Raw genomic sequence first — 23894 nt, 5'->3', positions numbered from 1 at the left:
TGGAAGTTAATTAAACTTTATATTGTTCTGGCTCTTGGTCTTCATCTGGGGTTTTCCCTAAAACACACAGAAATACCCCCCACATCCAGACGTATGAACAGGCGTCATTCATAGCCAATCAACTGTAAGTACAGTACAGCACCATATCTCCTGTCTTAACCACAGGTCTAGGGTCAGGTTACCTTCACTCCGTGTCGTCTGAGATACCGGCCACACACTCGTCTCCACTCAACTCTGTTCATAAAAATAAAAATAGTTTTATTTCACCTTTATTTAACCAGGTAGACCAGATCACCTTTATTTAACCAGGTAGACCAGATCACCTTTATTTAACCAGGTAGACCAGATCACCTTTATTTAACCAGGTAGACCAGGTCTCCTTTATTTAACCAGGTAGACCAGATCACCTTTATTTAACCAGGTAGACCAGATCACCTTTATTTAACCAGGTAGACCAGATCTCCTTTATTTAACCAGGTAGACCAGATCACCTTTATTTAACCAGGTAGACCAGATCACCTTTATTTAACCAGGTAGACCAGATCACCTTTATTTAACCAGGTAGACCAGATCACCTTTATTTAACCAGGTAGACCAGATCACCTTTATTTAACCAGGTAGACCAGATCTCCTTTATTTAACCAGGTAGACCAGATCACCTTTATTTAACCAGGTAGACCAGATCACCTTTATTTAACCAGGTAGACCAGATCTCCTTTATTTAACCAGGTAGACCAGGTCTCCTTTATTTAACCAGGTAGACCAGATCACCTTTATTTAACCAGGTAGACCAGATCACCTTTATTTAACCAGGTAGACCAGATCACCTTTATTTAACCGGGTAGACCAGATCACCTTTATTTAACCGGGTAGACGCCAGATCACCTTTATTTAACCGGGTAGACGCCAGATCACCTTTATTTAACCGGGTAGACCAGATCTCCTTTATTTAACCGGTTGGACCAGATCACCTTTATTTAACCGGTTTGACCAGATCACCTTTATTTAACCGGTTTGACCAGATCACCTTTATTTAACCGGGTGGACCAGATCACCTTTATTTAACCGGGTGGACCAGATCACCTTTATTTAACCGGGTGGACCAGATCACCTTTATTTAACCGGGTGGACCAGATCACCTTTATTTAACCGGGTGGACCAGATCACCTTTATTTAACCGGGTGGACCAGATCACCTTTATTTAACCGGGTGGACCAGATCACCTTTATTTAACCGGGTGGACCAGATCACCTTTATTTAACCAGGTAGACCAGATCACCTTTATTTAACCGGGTAGACCAGATCACCTTTATTTAACCGGGTAGACCAGATCACCTTTATTTAACCAGGTAGACCAGATCACCTTTATTTAACCAGGTAGACCAGTAAATGAGAACTTGTTCTCAACAACTGCGACCTGGTCAAGATAAAGCAAAGCAGTGTGACACAGACAACACATGGAATAAACAAAGTAAGAAGGTAAAAAGGCAATAAATAGGCCGAAGTGGCGAAGTAATTACAATTTAGCATTTAAACACTGGAGTGATAGATGTCCAGAAGACGAATGTGCAAGTAGAGAAACTGGGGTGCAAAGGAGCAAGATAAATACATACAATATGGGGATGAGGTAGATGGGCTATTTACAGATGGGCTATGTACAGGTGCAGTGATCTGTGAGCTGCTCTGACAGCTGGTGCTTAAGGTTAGTGAGGGAGATGTGAAGTCCACGGTGAAGTTGTACTTGGTTTTCCTAACCCTTTTACTATTACGTTGACGCCAACATATCTGACTCCAAATCAATTAGCTGGAGACTTCATCTCCCCTCCTATATCTGTATTTGGATCGCCGTCAGCTGGTTGACAGCTGATCTTCCTGGGGTCCATACACACAACAAAAATACATTATAGACATAAGAGTTTTACCCTTTACAATGTTGATTAGGGACATCATCTGTCCTTACAATGCTAGACTAATCTGTGTTGGTTCGGGACCATCTATCCACTCCCTCTGGGCTTCACGCGTGAAATGTAAAAAATGCCCAAAATCGAATTATTTCCTTTTCTTTTAAAGACGTAACAAAGACAGAAACATAACGAGTGTTGATCAAGAATGAGGATGTCTTGTGTTCATTCTGATGCTTTGTGACGCGTCTGGTGCCGTAACTAACATGGAGACATCTCTCTGATGGGATATTATGCATGAGGCAGCTTGAGATTGGGGGAGGAAGGGGTGTACATCTTCTCCTGTGCTGGGCTGTGGGGGAGGTGGAGGGCAGGGGGAGGAGAGAAAGGAAATTAGATGACAAAGATGCACCAATGTACTTTTATCTTAATTAGCAGGAATATGAACATTGTGGGAACATTGTGACAGCTGGGGGTGAATCAGGACATTGTGACAGCTGGGGGTGAATCAGAACATTGTGGGTACATTGTGACAGCTGGGGGTGAATCAGAACATTGTGGGTACATTGTGACAGCTGGGGGTGAATCGGAACATTGTGGGTACATTGTGGCAGCTGGGGGTGAATCAGAACATTGTGGGTACATTGTGACAGCTGGGGGTGAATCAGAACATTGTGGGTACATTGTGGCAGCTGGGGGTGAATCAGAACATTGTGGGTACATTATGACAGCTGGGGGTGAATCAGAACATTGTGGGTACATTGTGACAGCTGGGGGTGAATCAGAACATTGTGGGTACATTGTGACAGCTGGGGGTGAATCAGGACATTGTGGGTACATTGTGACAGCTGGGGGTGAATCAGAACATTGTGGGTACATTGTGACAGCTGGGGTGAATCAGAACATTGTGGGTACATTGTGACAGCTGGGGGTGAATCAGAACATTGTGGGTACATTGTGACAGCTGGGGGTGAATCAGAACATTGTGGGTACATTGTGACAGCTGGGGGTGAATCAGAACATTGTGGGTACATTGTGACAGCTGGGGGTGAATCAGAACATTGTGGCAGCTGGGGGTGAATCAGGACATTGTGGGTACATTGTGGCAGCTGGGGGTGAATCAGGACACTGTGGGTACATTGTGGCAGCTGGGGGTGAATCAGAACATTGTGGCAGCTGGGGGTGAATCAGGACATTGTGGGTACATTGTGACAGCTGGGGGTGAATCAGAACATTGTGGGTACATTGTGACAGCTGGGGGTGAATTAGGACATTGTGGGTACATTGTGACAGCTGGGGGTGAATCGGAACATTGTGGGTACATTGTGACAGCTGGGGGTGAATTAGGACATTGTGGGTACATTGTGACAGCTGGGGGTGAATCGGAACATTGTGGGTACATTGTGACAGCTGGGGGTGAATCGGAACATTGTGGGTACATTGTGACAGCTGGGGGTGAATCGGAACATTGTGGGTACATTGTGACAGCTGGGGGTGAATCAGAACATTGAAAGGGATCTCTATCTGTACTCGAATGAAGATGGTTCATCTCTCCCACTTTGTGGGTTCCTTGAAAGATGCTCCTTGTTCTATAACTTGAATGCTTGTTTAAATTATCCACATGTGTATCTAACCTGTCTGTCCCTCTGTCTGTCCCTCTCTGTCTCTTTCTCTCTCTCTGTCCCTTTGTCTCTCTCTCTGTCCCTTTGTCTCTCTTTCTCTCTGTCTGTCCCTTTGTCACTCTTTCTCCCTGTCTGTCCCTTTGTGTGTCTCTGTCTCTGTCTCTCTCGCTCTCTCTGTCTCTCTCGCTCTCTCTGTCTCTCTCGCTCTCTCTGTCTCTCTCGCTCTCTCGCTCTCTCTCTCTCTCTCCCCCCAGTGTTAACGAGCTGTATGTGGATGACCCTGATAAGAACAGTGGTGGGAAGATTGATGTGAGTTTGAACATCAGTTTGCCAAACTTACACTGTGATTGTGAGTATATTATGCATTCATTCATATCCACTGTTATGTACTGCATTCCTGTCTGAAAGTACTAACTTTATATAGGAGGTCATTATTAATACATACATACGTACGTATCCACTGTTATATACTGTATTACTGTCTGAAAGTACTAACTTTATATAGGAGGTCATTATTAATACATACATACGTACGTATCCACTGTTATATACTGTATTACTGTCTGAAAGTACTAACTTTATATAGGAGGTCATTATTAATACATACATACGTACGTATCCACTGTTATATACTGTATTACTGTCTGAAAGTACTAACTTTAAATAGGACCTGTTGTATGACCCTGGCGAGGCCGCAGGTAAATGGGGCGTGGGACCACCCATGTGTTTTCATCTAAATTCCTAGTCAAATTGCAACATTTTGTTCCAAATCAGGCCTCTAATTTCTGCCCATGTTGTGCAGCCTTACGCGGAGGTGTGGGAAGGATGTGAAATGAGATCAACGTCTGGTGGAAGTTTGATTTGAATAGTATAAAACCACCAGCATGGAGAAATCCCCATGAATGTGTTGCCACCCTGAGGTCACGCACAACGAACAAAAAAATACTAACTTGGACGAAATGTTGGAATCATGGAAATAGAATGATTCTATAGTTAGAATGTACTAGTGGGCACTTTGAATACAGTTTTGACATGACAACGAATTAAAAAGCCAGGGAGGCGTTCATAAAATTAGGAGTTTTAGGAGTACCACTAGAATCTCTATGGAGGCCTTATTGTGACAGGGTAGGAACCAAAGTGTTGATCAGTGTTTTTCCAGGGGACACTATAATCTTTCGCTACATTAAATGTTTTCTCTTGCTTCAGGTAGCGATCATGCTTGGCCTATTTCTCATCGGATGTGGTAGATGGTGATTTAGGTCTACACCAGCGCTGGCATCAGGCTATATAAGTATATAAGTATAAGTATAAGCTATATAAAGGTGTCCGCATATATACACTACCGTTCAAAAGTTTGTGGTCAATTAGAAACGTCCTCGTTTTTAAAAGAAAAACACTTTTTTATTTTGTCCATTTAAAAAAAATCATACACTAGTATCTTAGCTTCTAACTAACATACCATTGATTTTCTATCACGTTGCTCTGCACTGCCCCCGTCGTTCTAACTAACACATCTACAAGGTTTTAGCCAATTCGTTCTGTGTCTGGCTCCCATTTTTAGTATATCGCTCATGGAAATATCTTCTAATTAACCACTGGTATTAGATGGCTCTATCCCATTATTAGAAAGTGTGTTTCTAATTATAATCTTCTAGTGCTGCTGTCTAAGAAAATCTTAGTTTACCGTAAACCTCACGACAATACCAACCATGGCTACTGCACCCCCCCCAATCTCAAAACAACAGAGACCATTGATATGGACCAAAGCTTTTGATGGGAAATCAGACATGACTAGGAGACCGTCTCTGGAGGGACAATGACCAGGAGACCAGGAGACTGTCTCTGGAGGGACAATGACCAGGAGACCAGGAGACTGTCTCTGGAGGGACAATGACCAGGAGACTGTCTCTGGAGGGACAATGACCAGGAGACCAGGAGACTGTCTAGAGGGACAATGACCAGGAGACTGTCTCATCACGCGGCCAGTATGGAGACACGGGGAGTATGGAGACGCGGCCATCATGCCGCCAGTACGGAGACGTGGCCAGTACGGAGACGCGGCCATCACGCAGCCAGTACGGAGACGCGGCCATCACGCAGCCAGTACGGAGACGCGGCCATCACGCAGCCAGTACGGAGACGCGGCCATCACGCAGCCAGTACGGAGACGCGGCCATCACGCGGCCAGTATGGAGACGCGGCCAGTATGGAGACGCGGCCAGTACGGAGACGCGGCCAGTACGGAGACGCGGCCAGTACGGAGACGCGGCCAGTACGGAGACGCGGCCAGTACGGAGACGCGGCCAGTACGCCGCCAGTACGGAGACGCGGCCAGTACGGAGACGCGGCCATCACATGGCCAGTACGCCGCCAGTACGGAGACGCGGCCAGTACGGAGACGAAGCCAGTACGGAGACGCGGCCAGTACGGAGACGTCAATACTACCTCACTATTAAATGAACAGTGTGTTTCTCCTCACATTTCTCCATGACCTAATATGTTCTTCATCTTGAGTCGTGACTCACAGAGTAACATTTAGTTATTTTATCAATTTCGGTTCCATGATGAAACATGTCAGTTTCAACCCACTCGGAGAGAGAGAGAGAGAGATAATGTCTATCTGTTTACTCACTATGACATATTTCTTCAGTTTCACGGCTCTTCCAGGGTCCCTCCTCCCTCCCTGGAATGACCTTTTACAGACACTTTAACAAGCAAAGCCTTGATCTTTTGACTTGATGCAATAACACATGATGAATATAATTCCCCTCACCGTTTTCCTCTGAGGGGCCTTACGAAAGGAATTGTTTAGAGTCTAAAAAAAGAGAACCATGGCATGACACTGTCTTCCTTCTATAAATGTGTATTCAATATGTATCCCCTCCTCTCCGTTTTGTAACGTTGTGTAATATTAAGACTGAAGTAGAATTAAATGACTGTTCTCCTCCAGGCTTCTGGCCATGTGTCTCTCTCTAAATTACGTCATTCTCTACTTACTTAAATGTGTATTGAAAAGGCTGACTTGTCCTCCAGCCCTGACCAACATCTACATCTAAAAGGAGATATGAAGGATTCAGATCATTCTCTCTAGCCTTCTTTTAAATGTGTATTTATATATCTGAAATGGAGAGGGTTATCTTTTCTCCAGGCTTCTAGCTTACCAACATCTATACCCACTATCTATATCTATCTATACCCACTATCTATATCTATCTATCTATCTATACCCACTATCTATATCTATCTATACCCACTATCTATACCCACTATCTATATCTATCTATCTATCTATACCCTCTATCTATCTATATCTATATCTATCTATATCTATACCCACCCTGCCTTTGACCGTACGTTGTTGGAGCTGATGAGTCTAAACTTGTCGTCTCAATTACCAGAAGTGGAAGGTGGCTCTGCATGTGGATAGACATCTCTCTCTCTGTCTCTCGGTCTGTCTCTGTCTCTCGGTCTGTCTCCCTCTCTGTCTCTCGGTCTGTCTCCCTCTCTGTCTCTCGCTCTGTCTCCCTCTCACTCAATTTTATTTAAGGGCTTTATTGACATGGGAAACATACATTAACATTGCCAAAGCAAGTGAAGTAGATAATAAACAAAAGTGAAATAAACAATATAAATGATCAGTAAACATTACACTCACAGAAGTTTCAAAAGAATAAAGACATTTCTAATGTCATATTATGACTATATACATATAGTGTCGTAACGATGTGCAAATAGTTAAAGTACAAAAGGGATTTTTTTTTTTTGCCTAATAGACGTGGGAGTTTATCAAGATTGGATTTGTTTTAGAATTCTTTGTGGGTTTGCATAATCTCTCGGAAATAGACTACATAGACAAAAGTATGTGGACATCCCTTCAAATTAGTGGATTAAGATATTTCAGCCACACACCGGTGTATAAAATCGAGCACACAGCCATGCAATCTCCATAGACAAACATTGACAGTAGAAAGGCCTTACTGAAGAAGTCAGTGACATTCAATGTGGCACCTGGTCATAGGATGCCACCTTTCCAACAAGTCAGTTTGTCAAATTTCAAATTTCTGACCTGCTAGAGCTGCCCCCAGTCAACTATAAGGGCTGTTATGGTGAAGTGGAAACATCTAGGAGCAACAACATCTCAGCCATAAAGTGGTAGGCCACACAAGCTCACAGAACGGGACCACCGAGTGCTGAAGCACATTGCACGTAAAAATCATCAGGACCCAGCAAACTGCCTCTGGAAGCATCGTCAGCACAATAACTGTTTGTCGGGAGCTTCATGAAATGTGTTTTCATCGCACAAGTCTAAGATCACCATGCGTCGGCTGGAGTGATGAATCACGCTTCACCATCTGGCAGTCGGATGGACGAATCTGGGTTTGGAGGATGCCAGGAGAACATTACCTGCCCCAATGCATAGTGCCAACTGTAAAGTTTGGTGGAGGAGGAAAAATGGTCTGGGGCTGTTTTTCATGGTTCGGGCCCCTTAGTTCCAGTGAAGGGAAATCTTAATGCTACAGCACACAATGACATTCTAGACGATTCTGTGCTTCCAACTTTGTGGCATCAGTTTGGGGAAGGCCCTTTCCTGTTTCAGCATGACAATGCCCCCGTGCACAAAGCGAGGTCCATACAAAGATGGTTTGTCGAGATTGGTGTGGAAGAACTTGACTGACCTGCAGAGCCCTGACCTCAACACCATCAAACACCTTTGGGATGAATTGGAACGCCGACTGCGAGCCAGGCCGAATCGTCCAACCTCATTAATACTCGTGGCTGAATGGAAGCAAGTCCCCACAGCAATGTTCCAACATCTAGTGGAAAGCCTTCCCAGAAGAGTGGAGGCTGTTATAGCAGCAATGTTCCAACATCTAGTGGAAAGCCTTCCCAGAAGAGTGGAGGCTGTTATAGCAGCAATGTTCCAACATCTAGTGGAAAGCCTTCCCAGAAGAGTGGAGGCTGTTATAGCAGCAATGTTCCAACATCTAGTGGAAAGCCTTCCCAGAAGAGTGGAGGCTGTTATAGCAGCTATGTTCCAACATCTAGTGGAAAGCCTTCCCAGAAGATTGGAGGCTGTTATAGCAGCAATGTTCCAACATCTAGTGGAAAACCTTCCCAGAAGAGTGGAGGCTGTTATAGCAGCAATGTTCCAACATCGTGACGGCTGCGTGGTCCCATGGTGTTTATACTTGTGTACTATTGTTTGTACAGATGAACGTGGTACCTTCAGGCATTTGGAAATTCCTCCCAAGGATGAACCAGACTTGTGGAGGTCTACAATTTTTTTTCTGAGATCTTGGCTGATTTCTTTTAATTTCCCCATGATGTCAAGCAAAGAGGAACTAAGTTTAAAATACAGTTTGAAATACATCCACAGGTACACCTCCAATTGACTCAAATTATGTCAATTAACCTATCAGAAGCTTCAAAAGCCATGACATCATTTTGTGGAATTTTCCAAGCTGTTTAAAGGCACAGTCAACTTAGTGTATGTAAACTTTCTGACCCACTGGAATTGTGATACTGTGAATTATAAGTGGAATAATCTGTCTAAATGATATATTGTTGGAAAAATGACTTGTGTCATGCACAAAGTAGATGTCCTAACCGACTTGCCAAAACTAGTTTGTCAACAAGAAATGTGTGGAGTGGTTGAAAAACAAGTTTTAATGTCTCCAACCTAAGTGGACGTAAACTTCAGACTTCAACTGAATTAAGCATTTTTCTCAGTTATTATTTTGTTATTAATTTCTAGACTGATATAAAATGTTCCTGTTTTGACTAATTTAATAGAGTGAGTTAGGTCTGCTCTACACCAAATTAGCATATCTCTTGAGTCTCTTCCCTGTTTCACACCTGGTAGTGTGGTGGATGGGACTACCAGCTCTCTGTAACCTAGAGGACAACCAGTGGGTCCATCTCCTTGTTTCTTGTAGGATGACCATTTCTGTATTTCTGTAAGTCTGGGTTCCTGCTCTTTAGGCCAAAGGCAGATGACCTCTGACCTTGTATATTCGAGGATGAGATAGTAAAAGCTTTGTGTTCCATAGTGTCTAGTGTTGTTTAGTGTCTAGTGTTGTTTAGTGTCTAGTGTTGTTTAGTGTCTAGTGTTGTCTAGTGTTGTTTTTGTGTGGTTTAGGCCCAGACCATCACAGTAGGTATGAGCAGAGCATGTTGAGCACCTGATACATACCTCGTAGGTCGCAGGATGGGGCCTGGTGGGGTGTAAAAGTGGGGGTTAGGCCTGTTGCTTCTCTCTCTCTGTCTCTGTGTGTGTGGGTCCTTCACCTGATAGAGGGTGTCCTTAAATAGGGTCCTGTCTGCCTATGTGCCAGGAGAGATCAGACCTAGCAGGACTGAGAAGGAGAAAGAGAGGTAGTGTTGCTATGTACTGTACTGTGACTAGGCCGGTACCCAACAGAAATGATCTGACCACCGTTGTCCTCTCCCCCCCCCCCCCCCCCCCCCCCCCCCCCAGTGGTGGGTCTTGATATCCAGGATGAGATGGGTCGTCATGAGGTGGGGCACATAGACAACTCCATGAAGGTTCCTCTCAACCACGGACATGGCTGTCGCTTCGAGGGAGAGTTCACTATTAACAAAGTAACCTCTGACCCCCACTACACAGACCTCTGACCCCCACTACACAGACCTCTGACCCCCACTACACAGACCTCTGACCCCCACTACACAGACCTCTGACCCCCACTACACAGACCTCTGACCCCCACTACACAGACCTCTGACCCCCACTACACAGACCTCTGACCCCCACTACACAGACCTCTGACCCCCACTACACAGACCTCTGACCCCCACTACACAGACCTCTGACCCCCACTACACAGACCTCTGACCCCCACTACACAGACCTCTGACCCCCACTACACAGACCCCTGACCCCCACTACACAGACCTCTGACCCCCACTACACAGACCTCTGACCCCCACTACACAGACCCCTGACCCCCACTACACAGACCCCTGACCCCCACTACACAGACCCCTGACCCCCACTACACAGACCTCTGACCCCCACTACACAGACCCCTGACCCCCACTACACAGACCCCTGACCCCCACTACACAGACCCCTGACCCCCACTACACAGACCCCTGACCCCCACTACACAGACCCCTGACCCCCACTACACAGACCCCTGACCCCCACTACACAGACCCCTGACCCCCACTACACAGACATCTGACCCCCACTACACAGACCCCTGACCCCCACTACACAGACCTCTGACCCCCACTACACAGACCTCTGACCCCCACTACACAGACCCCTGACCCCCACTACACAGACCCCTGACCCCCACTACACAGACATCTGACCCCCACTACACAGACCTCTGACCCCCACTACACAGACCTCTGACCCCCACTACACAGACCTCTGACCCCCACTACACAGACCTCTGACCCCCACTACACAGACCTCTGACCCTCACTACACAGACCTCTGACCCTCACTACACAGACCTCTGACCCCCACTACACAGACCTCTGACCCCCACTACACAGACCTCTGACCCCCACTACACAGACCTCTGACCCCCACTACACAGACCTCTGACCCTCACTACACAGACCTTTGACCCCCACTACACGGACCCCTGACCCCCACTACACGGACCCCTGACCCCCACTACACGGACCCCTGACCCCCACTACACGGACCCCTGACCCCCACTACACGGACCCCTGACCCCCACTACACGGACCCCTGACCCCCACTACACGGACCCCTGACCCCCACTACACGGACCCCTGACCCCCACTACACGGACCCCTGACCCCCACTACACGGACCCCTGACCCCCACTACACGGACCCCTGACCCCCACTACACGGACCCCTGACCCCCACTACACGGACCCCTGACCCCCACTACACGGACCCCTGACCCCCACTACACGGACCCCTGACCCCCACTACACGGACCTCTGACCCCCACTACACAGACAACCATATTGTCTCTGTATGGTGATATTGTCTCTGTATGGTGATATTGTCTCTGTATGGTGATATTGTCTCTGTATGGTGATATTGTCTCTGTATGGTGATATTGTCTCCGTGTGGTGATATTGTCTCTGTGTGGTGATATTGTCTCTGTGTGGTGATATTGTCTCTGTGTGGTGATATTGTCTCTGTGTGGTGATATTGTCTCTGTGTGGGGATATTGTCTCTGTGTGGTGATATTGTCTCTGTGTGGTGATATTGTCTCTGTGTGGTGATATTGTCTCTGTGTGGTGATATTGTCTCTGTGTGGTGATATTGTCTCTGTATGGTGATATTGTCTCTGTATGGTGATATTGTCTCTGTATGGTAATATCTGTGTGGCCTCTCTCTAGGTACCGGGTAACTTCCACGTGTCGACCCATAGCGCCACAGCCCAGCCCCAGAGCCCTGACATGACACACGTCATACACAAACTGGCTTTCGGGGAGAAACTACAGGTCAGGACACTTCTATAGACACCCTCTCTATCTGAAACTACAGGTCAGGACACTTCTATAGACACCCTCTCTATCTGAAACTACAGGTCAGGATACTTCTATAGACACCCTCTCTATCTGAAACTACAGGTCAGGACACTTCTATAGACACCCTCTCTATCTGAAACTACAGGTCAGGACACTTTTATAGACACCCTCTCTATCTGAAACTACAGGTCAGGACACTTCTATAGACACCCTCTCTATCTTATCCAACATCATCCTGCGTACTGACACGTTGTGCACATGGGCACACACACAATGGAGAGTAAGATAATATGTAAGATCCTCCTAAATACCTCTCTGTCTGTGTCTGTCTTGGGTCTGTCTTGGGTCTGTCTTGGGTCTGTCTCGGCTCCTGTCTGTCTGTATCGGCTCCTGTCTGTATCGGCTCTGGTCTGTCTGTCTGTCTCGGCTCCTATCTGTCTGTCTCGGCTCCTATCTGTCTGTCTGTCTGTCTGTCTCGGCTCCTATCTGTCTGTCTGTCTGTCTGTCTCGGCTCCTGTCTGTCTGTCTGTCTCGGCTCCTGTCTGTCTCGGCTCCTGTCTGTCTGTCTGTCTCGGCTCCTGTCTGTCTGTCTCGGCTCCTGTCTGTCTGTCTGTCTCGGCTCCTGTCTGTCTGTCTGTCTCGGCTCCTGTCTGTCTGTCTGTCTGTCTCGGCTCCTGTCTGTCTGTCTCGGCTCCTGTCTGTCTGTCTCGTCTCTGTCTGTCTCGTCTCCTGTCTGTCTGTCTCGTCTCGTCTCTGTCTGTCTCGTCTCTGTCTGTCTCTGTCTGTCTCTGTCTGTCTCGTCTCCTGTCTGTCTCGTCTCTGTCTCGTCTCCTGTCTGTCTCGTCTCTGTCTCGTCTCCTGTCTGTCTCGTCTCTCTCTGTCTGTCTGTCTCGGCTCCTGTCTGTATGTCTGTCTCGGCTCCTGTCTGTATGTCTCTCTCGGCGTCTGTCTGTCTGTCTGTCTCGGCTCCTGTCTGTCTGTCTCGGCTCCTGTCTGTCTGTCTCGGCTCCTGTCTGTCTGTCTGTCTTGGTTCTGTCTGTCTTGGCTCCTGTCTGTCTGTCTCGTCTCTGTCTGTCTCGTCTCCTGTCTGTCTGTCTGTCTCGTCTCTGTCTGTCTCGTCTCTGTCTGTCTGTCTCGTCTCTGTCTGTCTGTCTCGTCTCTGTCTGTCTGTCTCGTCTCGTCTCTGTCTGTCTCGTCTCCTGTCTGTCTCGTCTCTGTCTCGCTACAGGTGCAGAATGTCCAAGGAGCCTTTAATGCGTTGGGAGGAGCTGACAGGCTGGTCTCCAACCGTACGTAGAGATCTGTTTATCTCTCTGTCTGTTGCCTGTGTATGAGAGGTGTGTGAGAGACCCCTACAGAGCAGAAGGACTAAGACATGGAAACGTTCCTCTCATGGGAATCCAAAAGGGTTACTATGGTTACTAGAACAACGCCTATTCTAGCAGTCTCTCATTAAAAATAACTATACTATTTTATTCCTGTTATAAAAGTTAACTTGTGTTCCCTTGCAGCTCTGGCATCTCATGACTACATCCTAAAGATTGTCCCAACAGTCTATGAAGACCTGAGTGGAAAACAGAGGTTCTCCTACCAGTACACAGTAGCCAACAAGGTATGGACTAGAACCCTACCAGTACACAGTAGCCAACGAGGTATGGACTAGAACCCTACCAGTACACAGTAGCCAACAAGGTATGGACTAGAACCCTACCAGAATACTGTAGTCAACAAGGTATGGACTAGAACCCTACCAGAATACTGTAGTCAACAAGGTATGGACTAGAACCCTACCAGTACACAGTAGCCAACAAGGTATGGACTAGAACCCTACCAGAATACTGTAGCCAACAAGGTATGGACTAGAACCCTACCAGTACACAGTAGCCAACGAGGTATGGACTAGAACCCTACCAGTACACAGTAGCCAATGAGGTATGGACTAGAACCCTACCAGAATACTGTAGTCAACGAGGTATGGACTAGAACCCTACCAGAATACTGTAGTCAACAAGGTATGGACGAGAACCCTACCAGAATACTGTAGTCAACAAGGCATGGACTAGAACCCTACCAGAATACTGTAGTCAACAAGGTATGGACTAGAACCCTACCAGTACACAGTAGCCAATGAGGTATGGACTAGAACCCTACCAGAATACTGTAGTCAACAAGGTATGGACTAGAACCCTACCAGAATACTGTAGTCAACAAGGTATGGACTAGAACCCTACCAGTACACATTAGCCAACAAGGTATGGACTAGAACCCTACCAGAATACTGTAGCCAACAAGGTATGGACTAGAACCCTACCAGTACACAGTAGCCAATGAGGTATGGACTAGAACCCTACCAGTACACAGTAGCCAACGAGGTATGGACTAGAACCCTACCAGTACACAGTAGCCAACGAGGTATGGACTAGAACCCTACCAGAATACTGTAGTCAACGAGGTATGGACTAGAACCCTACCAGAATACTGTAGTCAACAAGGTATGGACTAGAACCCTACCAGAATACTGTAGTCAACAAGGCATGGACTAGAACCCTACCAGAATACTGTAGTCAACAAGGTATTGACTAGAACCCTACCAGAATACTGTAGCCAACAAGGTATGGACTAGAACCCTACCAGAATACTGTAGTCAACGAGGTATGGACTAGAACCCTACCAGAATACTGTAGTCAACGAGGTATGGACTAGAACCCTACCAGAATACTGTAGTCAACGAGGTATGGACTAGAACCCTACCAGAATACTGTAGTCAACAAGGTATGGACTAGAACCCTACCAGAATACTGTAGTCAACGAGGTATGGACTAGAACCCTACCAGAATACTGTAGTCAACAAGGTATGGACTAGAACCCTACCAGAATACTGTAGTCAACAAGGCATGGACTAGAACCCTACCAGAATACTGTAGTCAACAAGGTATGGACTAGAAACCTACCAGTACACAGTAGCCAACGAGGTATGGACTAGAACCCTACCAGTACACATTAGCCAACAAGGTATGGACTAGAACCCTACCAGAATACTGTAGCCAACAAGGTATGGACTAGAACCCTACCAGTACACAGTAGCCAACGAGGTATGGACTAGAACCCTACCAGAATACTGTAGTCAACGAGGTATGGACTAGAACCCTACCAGAATACTGTAGTCAACGAGGTATGGACTAGAACCCTACCAGAATACTGTAGTCAACGAGGTATGGCCTAGAACCCTACCCCTGCCAGTATACTGTAGTCAACAAGGTATGGACTAGAACCCTACCACAATACTGTAGTAAACAAGGTATGGACTAGAACCCTACCAGAATACTATAGTCAACAAGGTATGGACTAGAACCCTACCAGTACACAGTAGCCAACGAGGTATGGACTAGAACCCTACCAGAATACTGTAGTCAACGAGGTATGGACTAGAACCCTACCAGAATACTGTAGTCAACGAGGTATGGACTAGAACCCTGCCAGAATACTGTAGTCAACAAGGTATGGACTAGAACCCTACCCCTGCCAGTATACTGTAGTCAACGAGGTATGGACTAGAACCCTACCCCTGCCAGTATACTGTAGTCAACAAGGTATGGACTAGAACCCTATCCCTGCCAGTATACTGTAGTCAACAAGGTATGGACTAGAACCCTACCAGAATACTGTAGTCAACGAGGTATGGACTAGAACCCTAACCTTGCCAGTATACTGTAGTCAACAAGGTATGGACTATAACCCTACCCCTGCCAGTATACTGTAGTCAACAAGGTCCAGAGCAAAGCAGTCAGAAGTCCAGTATCTCAAGATCCCCGCGGGCGGTAGTCCTTTGTCGTTATACAAGGAGTGGTGTTCACACATTTAGTTTATAGTCCTGGACAGGAAGAGGTAAGGCCTCCCATCAGGAGAGCTGTGATTGGCTCAGGTGAGGGAATAGGTCCTGGGTCAGCCCCCATTCACCTGCACCAAATTTCAGACTGGGTGCCAGACTTGGAGAGGCCTACAAGCCACAGTTTCTCGCTGTGAAGTTTGGAGGAGGATCAGCGATGATCTGGGGGTGCTTCAGCACGGCTGGAATCGGGCAGATATGTCTTTGTGAAGGACGCATGAATCAAGCCACGTACAAGGTTGTCCTGGAAGAAAACTTGCTTCCTTCTGCTCTGACAATGTTCCCCAACTCTGACGATTGGTTTCTCCAGCAGGACAATGCTCCATGCGACACAGCCAGGTCATTCAAGGTGTGGATGGAGAACCACCAGATCAAGACCCTGTCATGGCCAGCCCAATCTCCAGACCTGAACCCCATTGAAAACCTCTGGAATGTGATCAAGAGGAAGATGGATGGTCATAAACCATCAAAACAAAGCCGAGCTTGCTTGGATTTTTGTGCCAGGAGAGGCATAATAAAAATGAAGAAAAACCCTTGAATTAGTTCAAACTTTTGACTGGCTCGGTATGTGAGAATACTGTTCATTGACTCCAGCTCAACACCATGGTGCCCACAAAGCTCATCGATTTAAGCTATGGACCCTGGGACTAAACACCTCCCTCTGCAACTGGATCCTGGACTTCCTGACGGGTCGCCCCCAGGTGCTAAGGGTAGGCAACGACACGTCTGCCACGCTGATCCTCAATACTGGGGTCTCTCAGGGGTGTGTACTTAGACCCCTCCTGTACTCCCTGTTCACCCACGACTGTGTGGCCAAACACGACTCCAACACCATCATTAAGTTTGCTGATGACACAACTGGGGTAGGCCTGATCACCGCCAATGATGAGACAGCCTGGCAGTGTGATTCCAGGAAACAACCTCTCCTCAATGTGAGCAAGACAAAGGAGCTGATTGTGGACTACAGGAAAAGGAGGGTTGAGCACGCACCCATTCTCATCGATGGGGCTGCAGTGGAGCAGGTTGAGAGCTTCAAGTTCCTTGGTGTCCACATCACCAAAAAACTAACATGGTCCAAACACACTAAGACAGTTGTGAAGAGGGCACGACAACACCTTTTCCACCCCAGGAGACAAAAGATTTCACATTGGTCCCCAGATCCTCAAAAGGTTCAGCAGCTGCACCATCGAGAGCATCCTGACCGGCAAATGCTCGGCATTTGTCACTACAGAGGGTAGTGCGTATGGCCCAGTACATCACTGGGGCCAAGCTTCCTGCCATCTGGGACCTCTATACCAGGCACTGTCAGAGGGCCCTAAAAATTGTCATACTCCAGTCACCCAAGTCATAGACTGCTTTCTCTGCTACCGCACAGCAAGCGGTACCGGAGCGCCAAGTCTAGGACCAAAAGGCTCCTTAACAGCTTCTACCCCCAAGCCATATGAGCTGAACAGTTAATCAAATGGCCACTGGCCTATTACATTGACCCCACACAAAGTCACTTTACCTCTACCTACCTGTACAATTACCTCGACTAACCTGTACCCCTGCACACTGACTCTGTACCGGTACCCCCCTATATATAGCCTCCACATTGACTCTGTACCGGTACCCCCTGTATATAGCCTCCACATTGACTCTGTACCGGTACCCCCTGTAAATAGCCTCCACTTTGAGTCAGTACTGGTAACCCCTATATATAGCCTCCACATTGACTCTGTACTGGTACCCCCTGTATATGTATATAGCCTCCACTTTGACTCTGTACCGGTACCCCCTGTATATAGTCTCCACATTGACTCTGTACCATAACACCCTGTATATAGCCTCCACATTGACTCTGTACCGGTACCCCCTGTATATAGCCTCCACATTGACTTTGTACCGGTACCCCCTGTATATAGCCCCCACATTGACTCTGTACCGGTACCCCCTGTATATAGCCTCCACATTGACTCTGTACCCCCTGTATATAGCCTCCACATTGACTCTGTACCCCCTGTATATAGCCTCCACATTGACTCTGTAACGGTACCCCTTGTATATAGCCTCCACATTGACTCTGTAACGGTACCCCCTGTATATAGCCTCCACATTGACTCTGTACTGGTACCCCCTGTATATAGCCTCCACATTGACTCTGTACTGGTACCCCCTGTATATAGCCTTCACATTGACTCAGTACCGTAATACCCTGTATATAGCCTCCACATAGACTCTGTACAGTGAACACCCTGTATATAGCCTCCACATTGACTCTGTACCGTAACACCCTGTATAAAGCCTCCACATTGACTCTGTACCGTAATACCCTGTATATAGCCTCCACATTGACTCTACCGTAATACCCTGTATATAGCCTCCACATTGACTCTGTACTGGCACCCCCTGTATATAGCCTCCACATTGGCAGTACACAGCCAATAATATGACATATTATAATGTCTCTTTGTCCCGCCCCTGCAGCAGTACACAGCCAATAATATGACATATTATAATGTTATGTCTCGTTGTCCCACCCCTGCAGCAGTACACAGCCAATAATATGACATATTATAATGTTATGTCTCTTTATCCCGCCCCTGCAGCAGTACACAGCCAATAATATGACATATTATAATGTTATGTCTCTTTGTCCCGCCCCTGCAGCAGTACACAGCCAATAATATGACATGTCTCTTTGTCCCGCCCCTGCAGCAGTACACAGCCAATAATAACATGACATATTATAAAAATATGTTATGTCTCTTTGTCCCGCCCCTACAGGAGTACGTAGCCTATAGCCACACAGGAAGGATTATCCCAGCTATCTGGTACCGCTATGACCTCAGTCCAATCACAGTCAAGTACACAGAGAAGAGACAACCCCTCTACCGGTTCATAACTACGGTAAGTTACCCTAACCTCTCTACCGGTTCATAACTACGGTATGTTACCCTAACCCTAACCGCTAACCCCTCTACCGGTTCATAACTACGGTATGTTACCCTAACCCTAACCGCTAACCCCTAACCCCTCTACCGGTTCATAACTACGGTATGTTACCCTAACCCCTAACCCCTAACCCGGTTCATAACTACGGTATGTTACCCTAACCGCTAACCCCTAACCCCTCTACCGGTTCATAACTACGGTATGTTACCCTAACCGCTAACCCCTAACCCCTATACCGGTTCATAACTACGGTATGTTACCCTAACCGCTAACCCCTAACCCCTCTACCTGTTCATAACTACGGTATGTTACCCTAACCGCTAACCCCTAACCCCTCTACCGGTTCATAACTACGGTATGTTACCCTAACCCCTAACCCCTCTACCGGTTCATAACTACGGTATGTTACCCTAACCCTAACCCCTTACCCTAGCCTCAACTACAACCCTAGATTCAACTACAACCCTAACCCTAGCCTCAACAACAACCCTAACCCTAGATTCAACTACAACCCTAACCCTAACCTCAACCACAACCCTAGATTCAACCCTAACCCTAGATTCAACTACAACCCTAACCCTCAACTACAACCCTAACCCTAGATTCAACCACAACCCTAGCCTCAACTACAACCCTAACCATAGATTCAACTACAACCCTAACCCTAGCTTCAACTACAACCCTAGCCTCAACTACAACCCTAACCATAGATTCAACTACAACCCTAACCCTAGCTTCAACTACAACCCTAGCCTCAACTACAACCCTAGATTCAACCCTAACCCTAGCCTCAACCACAACCCTAACCCTAGCCTCAACTACAACCCTAGATTCAACCCTAACCCTAACCCTAGTTTCAACCACAACCCTAACCCTAGCCTCAACTACAACCCTAGATTCAACCCTAATCCTAACCCTAGCTTCAACCACAACCCTAACCCTAGCTTCAACTACAACCCTAGCCCTAGCTTCAACTACAACCCTAGCCTCAACTACAACCCTAGCCCTAGCCTCAACTACAACCCTAACCCTAGCTTCAACTACAACCCTAACCCTAGCTTCAACTACAACCCTAACCCTAGCTTCAACTACAACCCTAACCCTAGCCTCAACTACAACCCTAGCCTCAACTACAACCCTAGCCCTAGCCTCAACTACAACCCTAGCCCTAGCTTCAACTACAACCCTAGCCTCAACTACAACCCTAGCCCTAGCCTCAACTACAACCCTAACCCTAGCTTCAACTACAACCCTAACCCTAGCTTCAACTACAACCCTAACCCTAGCTTCAACTACAACCCTAACCCTAGCCTCAACTACAACCCTAACCCTAGCCTCAACTACAACCCTAACCCTAGCCTCAACTACAACCCTAGCCCTAGCCTCAACTACAACCCTAGCCCTAGCTTCAACTACAACCCTAGCCTCAACTACAACCCTAGCCCTAGCCTCAACTACAACCCTAACCCTAGCCTCAACTACAACCCTAACCCTATCCTCAACTACAACCCTAGCCTCATGTCTACATCCTGATTCATCCTAACCCCTGACCTGTCCCCCCCCTCTCCCCTCCAGATCTGTGCTATCATCGGGGGGACGTTCACGGTAGCAGGCATCATAGACTCCTGTATATTCACAGCCTCCGAGGCCTGGAAGAAGATCCAGATAGGAAAGATGTCCTGAGGACATATCACTACGCTGTCCCGAGGACGCATCACTCACTACGTGTCACTACGCCCTCATAAAACGTATTTCTAACATCCAGAAGGGTGTATCTCAATAGTCTACAGGCTTCCTCTCCTTCACCTGCTAGAATAATAATAATAATATACCATTTAGCTGACGGTTGTTTCCTAAGCGACTTAGTCATGTTACACATTTTTCTTTATGGGTGGCCCCAGCGGGAATCGATCCCACCATCCTGTCGTTACAAGTGCCATGCTCTACCAACTGAGCCTTTACATTCCTTCATCTGTCAGAGCAGAGGAAGGAAAGGAGACGAGGCGAGGAAGCGACTCCAGACTATTGAGATGCAGCCAGAGACGGGCAGTATATTTCCCCAGATGACAACAGGATGGATGCTTAACTGATTGATTTCAAATGGCACCATTTACCTTTTATAGTGCACTTCTTTTGGAGCCTCATAAATAGTGCACTTCTTTTGGAGCCTCATAAATAGTGCACTTCTTTTGGAGCCTCATAAATAGTGCACTTCTTTTGGAGCCTCATAAATAGTGCACTTCTTTTGGAGCCTCATAAATAGTGCACTTCTTTTGGAGCCTCATAAATAGTGCACTTCTTTTGGAGCCTCATAAATAGTGCACTTCTTTTGGAGCCTCATAAATAGTGCACTATGAATTAAATAGGGTGGTGAAAATGTAGTAATTTGTCATCCAATTTTTTCTCATGTTACTTTCAAATGTTTTTTTACATAATATTTTGTACTTTGTGACATGAAGTGAATATAAACTGTCTTTTTCAGGTGTAGAATACCACATTGTAACATACTGTATTTATGATTGTATTGTGGAATGAATCACACTGTCACATCAAGCCATTGGAAATATAATGAATCAATTGTGCCTTAGGTTTTTTTTAAAGCCCATGTCATACAGTATGTCTCTCAAATCAAGAGTTTTCAGCTTTCTGGGTCGTCTGGTTTCTCATTTCAATGTTGTCTGAACCAGGCTTTTCTTATTGTCATTTCATAATGCTGAATCTATTACAGTATTGACTGAATAATGGACCAACTCTAGAAGTAGTCTTGGTTCTAGAAGTAGTCTTGGTTCTAGAACTAGTCTTGGTTCTAGAGCTAGTCTTGGTTCTAGAGCTGGTCTTGGTTCTAGAGCTAGTCTTGGTTCTAGAGCTGGTCTTGGTTCTAGAGCTGGTCTTGATTCTAGAGCTAGTCTTGGTTCTAGAACTAGTCTTGGTTCTAGAACTAGTCTTGGTTCTAGAGCTGGTCTTGGTTCTAGAGCTAGTCTTGGTTCTAGAGCTAGTCTTGGTTCTAGAGCTAGTCTTGGTTCTAGAGCTGGTCTTGGTTCTAGAGCTAGTCTTGGTTCTAGAGCTAGTCTTGGTTCTAGAGCTAGTCTTGGTTCTAGAGCTAGTCTTGGTTCTAGAGCTAGTCTTGGTTCTAGAGCTGGTCTTGGTTCTAGAGCTGGTCTTGGTTCTAGAGCTGGTCTTGGTTCTAGAGCTAGTCTTGGTTCTAGAGCTAGTCTTGGTTCTAGAGCTGGTCTTGGTTCTAGAGCTGGTCTTGGTTCTAGAGCTGGCCTTGGTTCTAGAACTGGTCTTGGTTGTAGAACTACAACGTGGTCAATGTTTCCTGCCCTGCCCCGCCCCTCTCCTTTTTTATAGAGTTTCCTGAATCCATTGTGACTGACCGTACTATCTGTTCAGTGTCCTTGTGTCAAATCCATTTGTTATGAAGTTGTTTTTGGTTTGATCTACTTTCTGAAAATGTTCAAAGGATTTGTACGTCTTTATGTTTTTGCCAAAAAATAATAGTATTTTCTTAGTTCCTTCTAATGTTTTTCTGAATGTAAACGTGTGTATTCTTTTGATCTGTAATAGAAAACAATCGTTATTATCCGTTTGACGTTGTTACAGGGTTTCTGTGGGAAGGGAGGGAACTGTTTAGTTATAAGGGCTATATCCCAAATGTCACCCTATTGCCAATGTAGTGCATGACTTTTAGACCAGGGCCCATAGGGCGCTCATCAAATGTAGTGCACTACACAGGGAATAGGGTGCCGTCAAGATGTTCTTTATCAATGGTCTCATCACTGCCATGACAACTAAGATGAAAGCCATTGATAAATAGAAGTCTTTAAAACTGGTATTACTCGCCTAGGTCAGACATTTTCCTGTCATGAAAGAAGCAGATGATGTGTGCAACAACCAGTAAAGTTACTTTAGCAACCACGGTGTTCCAGTTCCTACTTCCTCATGACAACCAACCACGCTCTTCCAGTTCCTACTTCCTCATGACAACCAACCACCTCTGACCTCAACCACGGTGTTCCAGTTCCTACTTCCTCATGACAACCAACCACCTCTGACCTCAACCACGGTGTTCTAGTTCCTACTTCCTCATGACAACCAACCACCTCTGACCTCAGACTAGTCAATCTCCTTTCTTCAGAGACAATGATTTTGTGATGATCCCGTTACTTGCTGTCCTCCCTCAATCGGCCTGGAACATTCCAAGCAAAACGACATGATAATATGTTGCAGAAAACTGTATTTTTTATTTAGTAGATTGTAAAAAAAAAAATATGGTATGTTGTAATTTGTTGGATTTGCTACATTTCTGTGGGAACGTTCCACCCGTTGAATTTAAGGTCATTGTAATTCTGTAGTTCCACTCTGCTGAGTGTCTGGTTAGGAGAGAGAGCGTCTGGTCAGGTGAGAGAGCGTCTGGTCAGGAGAGAGAGCGTCTGGTCAGGAGAGAGAGCGTCTGGTCAGGAGAGGGAGCGTCTGGTCAGGTGAGAGAGCGTCTGGTCAGGAGAGAGAGCGTCTGGTCAGGAGAGAGAGCGTCTGGTCAGGTGAGAGAGCGTCTGGTCAGGTGAGAGAGCGTCTGGTCAGGTGAGAGATCGTCTGGTCATTAGAGAGAGCGTCTGGTCAGGAGAGAGAGCGTCTGGTCGGGTGAGAGAGCGTCTGGTCGGGTGAGAGAGCGTCTGGTCGGGTGAGAGCGTCTGGTCGGGTGAGAGAGCGTCTGGTCGGGTGAGAGAGCGTCTGGTCAGGTGACACTCCTTTTTTTCTCTCCATCTCCTCTTCTCCCTCGTCCCTCCTTCAGTCAGGTTGATATACGCTCCCCAAACCTTGTCTGTCCCAAATGGATCTACTGTTACCCACAGCCCTAAAGGCCCTGGTCTAAAGTACTGCTTTCAGTATGGAGCCATTTGGGATGCACACTAGACAAGCCAGTAGACTGAGACCAATCTAGAGTTCTAGACCTGTCAGAACCAGTCGTGTCATCTGGAGGAGAGCCATATTAAGTCGTGTCATCTGGAGGAGAGCCATATTAAGTTGTGTCATCTGGAGGAGAGTCATGTCATCTGGA

General features: G+C 46.6%; 1 protein-coding gene across 1 annotated transcript in view; it reads left to right on the top strand.

Moving 5' to 3' along the window:
• Window positions 1-22753, top strand: part of LOC110487959 (endoplasmic reticulum-Golgi intermediate compartment protein 1) — a 44206-nt gene extending 21453 nt beyond the window's left edge. Inside the window, exons 4-10 of the mRNA XM_036943561.2 lie at window positions 3778-3872; window positions 10002-10126; window positions 11884-11988; window positions 13244-13304; window positions 13527-13627; window positions 18668-18790; window positions 20411-22753. Of these exons, the coding sequence (XP_036799456.1) occupies window positions 3778-3872; window positions 10002-10126; window positions 11884-11988; window positions 13244-13304; window positions 13527-13627; window positions 18668-18790; window positions 20411-20518 (718 nt within the window). The 3' untranslated portion in view covers window positions 20519-22753. The remainder of the gene's footprint in view (window positions 1-3777; window positions 3873-10001; window positions 10127-11883; window positions 11989-13243; window positions 13305-13526; window positions 13628-18667; window positions 18791-20410) is intronic.
• The last annotated feature ends 1141 nt before the right edge of the window (window positions 22754-23894 follow it).

The sequence above is a fragment of the Oncorhynchus mykiss genome, chromosome 14 (genome assembly GCF_057628025.1).
Source record: "Oncorhynchus mykiss isolate SJ-2025 chromosome 14, ASM5762802v1, whole genome shotgun sequence".
NCBI classification, from domain to species: Eukaryota; Metazoa; Chordata; class Actinopteri; order Salmoniformes; family Salmonidae; genus Oncorhynchus; species Oncorhynchus mykiss.
This window is presented reverse-complemented; position numbering and strand designations above follow the sequence as displayed.